General features: G+C 39.1%; 2 protein-coding genes across 2 annotated transcripts in view; both read left to right on the forward strand.

Annotated features, from left to right (window-relative positions):
- The window catches only part of F12 (coagulation factor XII), a 49067-nt gene extending 43242 nt beyond the window's left edge, over positions 1–5825 (forward strand). The window contains exons 10-14 of the mRNA XM_075209180.1: positions 1319–1622; positions 2062–2198; positions 2900–3040; positions 3149–3297; positions 5393–5825. Of these exons, the coding sequence (XP_075065281.1) occupies positions 1319–1622; positions 2062–2198; positions 2900–3040; positions 3149–3297; positions 5393–5548 (887 nt within the window). The 3' untranslated portion in view covers positions 5549–5825. The remainder of the gene's footprint in view (positions 1–1318; positions 1623–2061; positions 2199–2899; positions 3041–3148; positions 3298–5392) is intronic.
- A 3087-nt stretch (positions 5826–8912) lies between these two features.
- On the forward strand, positions 8913–10271 carry PFN3 (profilin 3). Its single transcript, XM_075205303.1, has one exon. The coding sequence runs from the start codon at positions 9270–9272 to the stop codon at positions 9681–9683; it is 414 nt and encodes a 137-aa protein (XP_075061404.1). The 5' UTR covers positions 8913–9269; the 3' UTR covers positions 9684–10271.
- The last annotated feature ends 705 nt before the right edge of the window (positions 10272–10976 follow it).

Here is a 10976-nt window from a genome sequence, read left to right on the forward strand (position 1 = left end):
ACCATTGGTGAGCCACAAAAACAGGAAGACCAGGTTAGAGTTTGGCAAACAACATCTAAAAAAGCCATTACAGTTCTGGAACAACATCTATGGACAGATGAGACAAAGATCAACTTGTACCAGAGTGATGGGAAGAGAAGAGTATGGAGAAAGAAAGGAACTGCTCATGATCCAAAACATACCACCTCATCAGTGAAGCATGGTGGTGGTAGTGTCATGGCGTGGACATGTATGGCTGCCAATGGAACTGGTTCCCTTGTATTTATTTATGATGTGACTGCTGACAAAAGTAGCAGGATGAATTCTGAAGTGTTTCGGGCAATATTATCTGCTCATATTCAGTCAAATGCTTCAGAACTAATTGGACAGCGCTTCACAGTGCAGATGGACCATGACCCGAAGCATACTGCAAAAGCAACCAAAGAGTTTTTTAAGGCTAAAAAGTGGAATGTTATGCAATGGCCAAGTCAATCACCTGACCTGAATCCGATTGAGCATGCATTTCACTTGATGAAGACAAAACTGAAGGGAAAATGCCCCAAGAACAAGCAGGAACTGAAGACATTTGCAGTACAGGCCTGGCAGAGCATCACCAGGGATGAAACCCAGCGTCTGGTGATGTCTATGCGTTCCAGACTTCAGGCTGTAATTGACTGCAAAGGATTTGTCACAAAGTATTAAAAAGTGAAAGTTTGATGTAGGATTGTTTAGTTTGTCCCATTACTTTTGGTCCCTTAAAAAGTGGGAGGCACATATAGAAATCATTGCAATTCCTACACCGTTCACCTGATTTGGATGTAAATTCCCTCAAATTAAAGCTGAAAGTCTACAGATAAAGCACATCTGGTTGGTTTCGTTTCAAATCCATTGTGGTGGTGTATAGAGCCCAAAATATGAGAATTGTGTCGATGTCCCAATATTTATGGACCTGACTGTATATTGGCTCAGCCCACAACACGGATGCTTTCACATTGTGTACATGACAGGTGTACATTAACCTGGTTAATTTGAAGAATACATTCCATTTGAAAAAGATGATTTACAGTATGTAAATTTACAGTACATGATTAGGCCTACATTAGTCAACTTGACAAGGACTATCCTGACAGCTGGTAATGCTGCCATCATCAAAGTGATTGACATATTGTAAGCTTGTGAGCAGGGCCCTCTTACCTCTCTGTATGTATTACCCAGTATTGTTTTATTACTGTTTGCTCCCAATTGTAAAGCGCTATGGATTCTGCTGGCGCTATATAAATAAATGTTGATGATGATGATATTGTATATGGAACTGATAAAACATTTTATGTCTTCTCAGCCAGTCCTTCGTTCACACAAACCTATAAACCCAAGCCTACACGGGGACCTACACAGTCTGTCAGCACCTCAAAGACCCCAGTTGATTCAGAAGATCATAATGATGTCACCCGAGAGATACCTTTGGACTGTGGAAAGAGGTTTCTGAAAAGCCCTTCTATTACATCACGTATTGTAGGGGGACTGGTAGCACTCCCTGCATCTCATCCTTACATGGCAGCCATCTATATCGGGAACAGCTTTTGTGGTGGGTCCCTCATCTCATCTTGTTGGGTTGTAACTGCAGCTCACTGCCTAGATCGCCGGTAAGAACTATATGCTGTATATTTAGTAGTATATCTGTACCTGAAATACAAATCTGTACATTTAGCTATTTTGCTGCAAAATACCTGCAGGTATCCCATATCTGCCAAAGTTTGCTTCAGTTGTCATTGTGAACTGCCCTCACATTCCACCATCATTACTCAAGAATACAGCAATCTCATAGCAGATATTGGTAGACCACCAAAAGTCACAGTGACTACAAATCACTCAGTGCTCTTATGTTTTTTAACCATTTTTCTGGTGTAGGGAAATCCTTACATTTTGCTCTAACCTTTATGGCAACCTTGGAGAGTAATAAGATATGAATTATATTGGACTGCTATAGTTTAGTTAGTTCTAAACTGCTAGAAGTCAGTGGTTTGTCGTGTTTATATTGGTATATTGTTGTGACAGCTATTATCATGCACTCTTTCTTTACAGACCACGTGTGGATATGGTCACTGTGGTGCTAGGACAGAGTCTATTTAACACATCAGACCAGCGCACTGTCACGTTCCCAGTGAAGAAATACACCCTTCATGAATTGTATTCTGAGGACACTTTTCAGCATGATATAGGTAAGAGTTAATGTGTGGAGACAGAGTGGAAGGTATATGTGCTAGATTTATGATTTGCTATTACGTGAACCACACACACGACTGTGTAAAGGGCAATACAGGAGCAAAATATCTTTTTTCTGTGTTATTGAATTGTGAATAGTCTTAAAGGGATTGTCTACTTTTGGACAACCCCTCCTTAATATAAACTGCCCCCATTTAGGTTGGGTGGTTTACCCCCTGGGCAGCGTTTACCTGAAGCTGAGTTGGATTGCTTTTTTGGTGAATCTCACAGCTGGTGCAACAAGTCATTCATATCTCTTAAATAGAGCTTTATTGAAGCGTTATGGACAGATTTAGTCCTCCATTGCTGTCAATTCAGCGTGATCAAGAGTCCCAATATCAGGGAAAGGTGCATCCTGGAGAAGAAGGGCCCTGTTTGTTACATAGGAGGCAGGTTCCATATACTACTTGAATAGTATATTGGTTAATTGACTGCTAACAAAATTGACCCTAGTCTGTGTGTCTGTCTGTGTCTGTGTGTATGTTAGGGAATTTAGACTGTAAGCCCCAATGGGGCAGGGACTGATGTGAGTGAGTTCCCTGTACAGCGCTGTGGAATAAGTGGCGCTATATAAATAAATGGTGATGATGATGATGATGACAGGAAGGACGTTTTAGAGTCCAGTACATTCTATTTACTACACTGTCCTCTTCCTCAGCTCTCGTGAGATTGCAGGATGTGAAAGGATCCTGTGCTCAGTTCTCACAATTTGTACAGCCTGTATGTCTTCCTCAATCCACCAAGACCACTGGACCTGCACAACACTGTGAAGTGGTTGGTTGGGGTCATCAATATCAAGGTAAGGAAATCCCAGGATTAAGTGTTCAGAAAAATAGAAAAAGAAGAGACTAATGTGTGTAGCGATTTCACAGTTTTTGTGGTTTTCACCAGTATTTTATATTTACAGGAGCGGATCATTATGCATTATTTCTGCAGGAAGCACATATTCCATTCATTCCCGATACACAATGCCAATCTCCTCTTGCCCATGGTAATAAAATTTTAAAGGGTATGATGTGTGCTGGCTTCATGGAGGGTGGTATTGACGCATGCCAGGTGAGCAAATACACTGCGTTATAATAATCTCTGCATTAGTGTTTGGTAATATTGACCTAGGACCATGATGCATCAAGTGTAGAAGTGTCGGTGATGTTAATCGTCATTAGAACTCATTAAATGTTGTGAAATTTGTTAAAATCCAAAAACACATTTTCCATGCAGCGTAAAGGTATTTGAGACACAATGAGAGAATACTGTATGCTGAAGTAAGATAAATATAAAAGTATACAGGACACCACATGTGTATTCATGTACAAAAGGCTGATGTAATTTCTGACTCTGCAACCCAAGTGGGATCAGCTTATTGTCTCTTGTAAGCATCGTTTGACTACATGTAAATACCCTGCTGTATAAAGTGTAACTTGGGACAGTCATAAGGCATAACCTGGTATTGAAATTGCTCTGTCACTTGTGTTGTGAAAATGTACATAATTATTCTGGGTGATGTGATGTCATATGTAAAGCATCCAGGCAAAAGTCACTTTTCTGTTGAATTGTAACTTTCCTTTGCAGATTCATTTTTAAATGTTAAGACTCTGGGACTATTTCTTCCTCACTTCATAACAGACAACACTCCACACAGCTCAGTGCTAGAATAGTCCTAATATAGGCCAGAAAGAGTGTCCAGTATGTTTGTTGTGACATAACTGGTGGAATACACGTTTATCACTCACTCTCAGGCTTCTGCACTGCCCACAGCGATAGGAAAGCACCACCCTGCTAAACAAGATTTAAAGATCAAAACAAATCATTTATACGACATACCAATTAAATGTCATTTAGCGGGTTAATCACTCTTGACTGCGATATCACTCTTGACACCAACTCTGATCAAAAACAATTGTTCTTGTCAGACTTATCACCTTTTCTCATGCTCCCCTAGTGCCATTGTATCCTTACACTGGTTGCCTTTTTATTCATGTATTGAAAGAATATCAGCTCTCTCCTATCGCATTCACACCTTGAGGACTTCTCTCATGTTGCATCTTCACTCCACCGGTCTACAGTTGTCAATTGAAAACTGCTTAATATCTTGTAGTTTCATAATGTGAACATGATGACATACACATATACTCACACTGCCACAACTGATACGGCAATAAAATTATTTTATTTTGTTACTCATTAATAAGATTAAGTTGTTAAACACAGGATGGGTACTAAACAACAGGATTTGTTTCCAATTTGGGGACACAAGGGTGCCATATTGTATTGATTTGAACTTTCAACTATTATGCCAAATGACTGGATGACATGTGACAGAGAGGGAAGCAAATGCAGTTGGCAAATAACTATATACCCAGTGAGATAGCAATCAACTTCTGTTCAGATTTATGGACATGCCTAGAAATGATCCAGTTGGTTTTGATCAGAATTTGTGTCTGGCATGTTGATTGTTTGGAGCCACACGTTTTATGGACATTATTACACCTTGTTGGTGCTATTTATCAAATGTATGTACAGTAACCCACATCAACCAATCAGACATTTACTTCCATTGTCCAGCTTACTAACTTGTGAGTTGGTGTAGATTTGTGTTGTGACACATTGGCTCTCATTCAGCAAATTTAGGTAAAGCGTGCAGATTAGCACCCAGATAAACCATGATGTGTGTTCTTTCATGCAGCACTGAATTACTAGGCAGCTTTATTTCCACGTTGCAATTTGGAGTTGAGCTAAGACGTACCCCATGCTCAACCTCCTGCTGCACAATATTATTTTACCAAGGTACAAAATGACACCTTATAGCTAGATTCTAACTCAATATAAGGCCCACTGCTTGTAACCACCCATGTCTCCATTCTAACTACAGTATCTAAAGTTTAAGTTCTACCAAGCAAGGTTGTGGTCTCCAACTGTGTTACTGCTTTGTATTGTTGTTTAGTATATGTAGCACTTAAGGAAATGTTTTCAGTGTATATATCATTAATCATTACTAATAAAGATAACCATGTCAATGATGAGCACATGATATCATCATCATCATCATTTATTTATTTTTATAGCACCACTAATTCTGCAGCAACATAAGATGCAGCACCAAAAACCAAAATACATGTTACTGTTTATTTTTTGTATTGTGTCTTCATAGGGAGACTCAGGAGGACCCCTTGTATGTGAAGTTGATGGTAGAGTGCAGCTATTTGGCATTGTAAGTTGGGGATCTGGCTGTGCTGAAGAAAATAAGCCTGGTGTATACACTGATGTTTCCAAGTACATGGGATGGATCGTAGCCAACCTAAACTGAGCCATACCGAGCCCACCTTGGAAATCACCCGTTCTGTTACTCTGTTTGGTATATCTTCGGTTTAGGCATAACATATATTTGCATGATCCCTTTGACAAAGACACTTATTCGGTATTATTCTGTTTGATTCAATATATTCATTAGATTAAAAAAGAGATTATCCCTTGTCCTTTTTCTGCATGGAACTTACAAATGGTGTTCTTCTCTTTTGAAAGCATTTCTTAATTTAGTAAGAACAGCAGAACTCAATGTTGGATACTAAAGAGAAATAATCGCATCTTTCTGGTCTGTTGTAACTTTTTCGTTCTTATACACATTTTAGATTTTAGATTTCATTTTACAGCATAACAATTGCAAACAATGAAAATTAAATATTAAATACATGGATGCAAAAGGGCATTTGAAGGAGTTATCAGGGTAAATTTATCAAGCTACGAGTTTGAAAAAGTGGAGATGTTGCCTATAGCAACCAATCAGGTTCTAGTTATCATTTATTAAGTACATTCTACAAAATGACAGCTAGAATCTGATTGGCTGCTATAGGGAACATCTCCACTTTTTCAAACCCGCAGCTTGATAAATTTATCCACTGTGGTAAATGCATCAACTGGCGATTTTCTCAACTCGCCACAATTTGACATTGTTTTATCTTTAAAGCCATTGCTGCTTTAAATTTTCACTGCAAAATCGCAGATTAGCGGCGAGTTGAAAAAATCGGCAGGTGATACATTTACCCCCTAGTCTTTTTTCCCTCCAACATTGGACAATGCTGAGAGCTCTATCCTTATCTGACTGTCTGCACTGGAATACAGTTATGATGGGGTTCATGTGGCAGTGACCCCCAACCGAAGGGGTACTCTAGATGGGAAAAACCAATGAATTTAATATGATAAGTGAATACTCCTCCTCCTTTACTTATTCTTCATGTATGATTTCACATGCAGATTAAAGTTCATCTTTTACAAAGCACAAAAAGTGCAGACCTACTATGCTTTTTTTGTGTAATTAAGTGCGCTTACTTGTCTAGCTTGAGCATTTCAAGGTGCACGCCCACTTTCGGGTCCTTGGAACTGCCTCCAGAAAATCAATCTGAACATCAGTTTCAACCTACCAAAATCCACTTTTCAGTTCAACTTTCTTGTTATAGTTTTGGTTCTTTTGTGGCTTTTAAATGACCCTTCCTATCTTACATGCTATGTGCTTAGATTTCCTCTAAGGTGCATGGGTTTAGGGCGAAAGATAGTGCAGAGGCTCAGGGAAGGGGGTGAGCAGAGTGAGGGTGATCCTAGCAAAGTACAGAGGACTGATGTGCCTAGATTTGCTGAATGGAGATAAAGATTTCCTTTTGCACAATGAGGTAAAGGGTGCATTTTAAGGGCTTTCCTTATGTGAAGCTGTTTACAGCCATTTCCATAGAGCAACCTGTTTTACAACCTGTTGAGAGATGGCGGTCTTTGGGTCTTGTCCTATACTTTTAATGGAACCTGCTTTTCACCTTCATGTTGGACTTGGTGGAGAAGAGCATTTATAGGTAACTCCAAACCACAGAAAATTACAACATGTAATAAAGTCAATCCCCTTATCCCCTCAACCTCATCATTGATTTAAAATGAGACTAAACCAAGCAGTATGTTTAGAGAATAGCTGAAACATGTGTTTAATTATAAGTGGTGGTATTAAAGAGGTAGGAACATGGACTTTGCTGTGACCTTTATACTTTTGCACAGTGCAATCATGGAGATATTTCCGCACACTGAGGCGCACTTGAAGAGCGCTAGGGGACCATCCAAGCACACTAATGAAAAACAAATGCGTTTTGTGGGCATCAGCTGTGTTTCGTGAATGACCGCTGACACTTCTTTAAAGGAGTACAAGTTAAATAGTCACCACATGGAAACATATGCCAATAATTTATTAAAGCAACACCCATATAAAATAGCACTGCGCTAAATCCTTTTGCTTTTAATAATGGTAATTTATGAACTGCAAAATCTTTGAATCCACAATGTTTCTATAAATGCATGAGTACGCCTAACTTTCCTTCAAGATTAGAGAGATTGATCCTGCGCTAATGTTATACAGAGAGGGTATGGAATATGGGTTATTGTTATTAAAGTTGGTATTTCCTTTTCAAATCAGGACACGTGTACTCCACTCAATACGGACTTTGTCTATAGTACACCTAATCAGTATTTACCAACTCCCAATGGATGAACTGATTATGTACAATTGGATGTCAATATCCATCTACTCTGAATTTTAGTTTTAGTTTTATTTATTTATTTTTATTTTTTCATCAAATTTAAATTACCTATTTATATGTCCTATAAGCTGGATCGTATTATTGAAGAATGATGTTATATGTAATGTACTGTATTAGCTGCTTCTAGCCAATAGGCACATGACAAAATAAATCATAGTATTTTAGACACATATTCTCCACTTATTATACACGTGTAAATACCAACTTTACTAACAGTAACCCATATTCCATACCCTCTCTGTATAACATTAGCGCAGGATCAACCTCTCTAATCTTCCACAATACTGACAGGTCAGAATTCACCTGTAAGATCCTTAGCTGCTGGTTATAGAGGTCTCACTTAGACCAGTGCGCACCTACCATACTCTCTATATGTAACTTTCCTTCAAGCCCGTTTCAATGTGCATAGCCGTTTATCCGATCCGTGGAAACACATCCCTTTAATCTGAGTCTAGTTTTTCAGTGCAGCAGATGCCTTAGAAAATACATAGGGTGTAAACATTTAAAACACACATCAAGTCCAACCTACTAGCACTTTAGTATTAAAATACTTTTGTTAAATTAATCATAAGTGCAAGAATAGTGTAACTGTCTTTATTACATGTCCTATTTTGTGTTTGAAGTTCTTTATTACATTAGTAGATGTGTGCCAAGAAGGGCAACTGGAATATGTAAATAGCATCCCATTATCATTATAATATATAGGAGAGCCAATCTCCAGGACTTCAGTTCAAGTCCTTTTTGTAGAAAGAAGAAGGTTGTGTGCACTCTACTGGTACTTACCTTTTCTCTAGCTGATCCGCGCCTTCTTCACACAGGAGGCGGAGTGATGCATTCTGGAAGGGGAGGGGGGCGCCGGGAAAGAGCTTTATTCACTCTGTCTGACAGACAGTGTGATACTTCACCGATGCGCCGCGGACACTGAAAAACAGCGGCGGCACCCCGCCGCCGCTGCAACCCTCTCCTGAGCCGCTGACTAGATTAGAAAATCTAGTCAGCGGCGCCCTGCAGGTCCCGGCGCCCTAGGCAACTGCCTAAGGTGTCCTAATGGGAGCGCCGGGCCTGTCTTTACGACATTTGTAACCCTAAAGACACCCACAGTTTGACACACAAATCCATAACATTAAACGCACTTAAACACAAGAACATTTGTGCTAAATTATGTATCATGTATACATTATCATACGGACAGGTAGTAAAAAGTCAGAACTCTTGATTATACTACAATAGTCTTACATGAATTCACAATACAACATAGTATTCTATGACATCACAATGCAACATACTCTTCCATGACATCACAATGCAGCTGATGAACAGCATTTGAGATACTAATCTCTGTATTGGCCTGAAATAGCTACACTTGTCCTGGATGAGCTGAGAAGGAAGCTCATAGTGCCTGTTATAGACTTTCATATTACAGTCACCTGGTTCTAGAGACAGCACTGATTAAGCCAAATGGGAGATTGGAGGACATACATTGGTACGTTCCTCAAGGAAGAGCCAGTGGAAGACATTGCAATTGTAGGAAATACAGGTAACAGATGTGTGTGGGCCTCGAAGCCAGGGGGGCTTCTGGCTGCGATCTCCCCTCAAGAGGTTGGAATTATTGTCGGACAAGATCGGAAAGGATTCTTGCAGACGGGATTCACTATAGCTGGAAAGAAATGTAGCGTGATTCGAGATAACCTGTTGGTTCCAAACGATTGTGTAATGGACATTAGAACAAAACATAGAGATAATCGGTCTATCTGCATTGGCATGTCCTCCAAAACACTGGTATTTATGATGGGGGAAAAAGGCGTACATGGCGGCACTCTGAATAAAAGAGTGCATGATATCATCGAGGCCATGAAGCTTAGGGACCTCTGAAATGTGCAGAAGATTATGAATATTTCCTGCATAAATTCTACAGGTATAATAAAGATTATTATTCATATTTTGGGATAGAAAATTGTTTTCAAATGGTATATAACTATGAATAAATGAATGTGCATAGCTGTGATATGTAAATCATTCTACTGTAGGCAGGATGTTCAGTAAAATATACTCTACTTGTACAGCCAGAAAGGGGAATTATGAATAGAAGAAAGAATATTCACAAACAATATATATTGGGGCTTGCACATCAAGCTATTGTTAAAACAGTAATAACAGCAGTTATGGTATAAAAAAAAAACATGGCAATAATGCAATAGAGTATTTTGGAAATATAAACCCTGTATGTTTAATTTTTGGTTGGATACATTCTATTTTAACATGTATCTAACAGGTACCTCTTATTGCAATGTCTCCATATTCAGAGGGCTGGGACTAGTTATTTACACTAGTGATTTAAAAACTGCTGATGTTGAGCATATGACTTAGCAGTAGGGACAAACATATGCAGGTAACTGTATACTCCTGGCTCCTCAAGATGAGCACACTGCAAATGTACACTCTGCTAATCATGATTCACTTGTGAAATGGAATGTTCTTTTTCCATTTTTGCAGATGTTCACTCTTATAATGTAGGTAACTATTAGTGTTTACTGTTTTAATATAGGTTTTAATAGTCACCCTTCCAGAATCAAATCAAGAAATTAAATTTCACTTTCAGTTTTATGAGTGAAATGTAAATTGATATCATTCTGTCTAATAAAATATATACATTTGTAAAAAAAATAAAAATATACCATTCCTCTAGTATGTATGTGCATATATTCCAAACAGCCTGAATTCTTTGTGACATGGATACAGCAAGGTGCTGGCAACACTCCTTAGGGATTCAGGTCATGTTGACAAGATATCTACACGCAGGTGCTTCATATTTGCTAGCTGCACATTCATCCAGTAAATCTCCTGTTCCACCACATCCCAAAGGTGCTCTATTGGATTGAGATCTGGTGACTATGGAAGCCATTGGAGTACACTGAGCTCATTGTCATGTTTGTGGAACCAGCTTGAGATAACATAAAGAGATGCACATGGCCAGCAACACTACTCAGGTAGGATGTAGCATTTAAATTGATGCTCAATTGGTATTAATGGGCCTAATGTGTGGCAAGAAAATATTCCCCACGCCACCAGCACCAGGCTGCACCAGTACCACAAGGCAGGATGGATTCATGTTGTTTATGCCAAATTGTTACCCCGCCATCAGCAGAAATCGAGCTTCATCAGACC

Source organism: Mixophyes fleayi, chromosome 4, assembly GCF_038048845.1.
Source record: "Mixophyes fleayi isolate aMixFle1 chromosome 4, aMixFle1.hap1, whole genome shotgun sequence".
NCBI classification, from domain to species: domain Eukaryota; kingdom Metazoa; phylum Chordata; class Amphibia; order Anura; family Limnodynastidae; genus Mixophyes; species Mixophyes fleayi.

Excerpts from the sequence above, each read along its gene's own strand:
- PFN3 (XM_075205303.1), top strand. The coding sequence starts at position 9,270 with ATGGGAGATTGGAGGACATACATTGGTACGTTCCTCAAGGAAGAGCCA.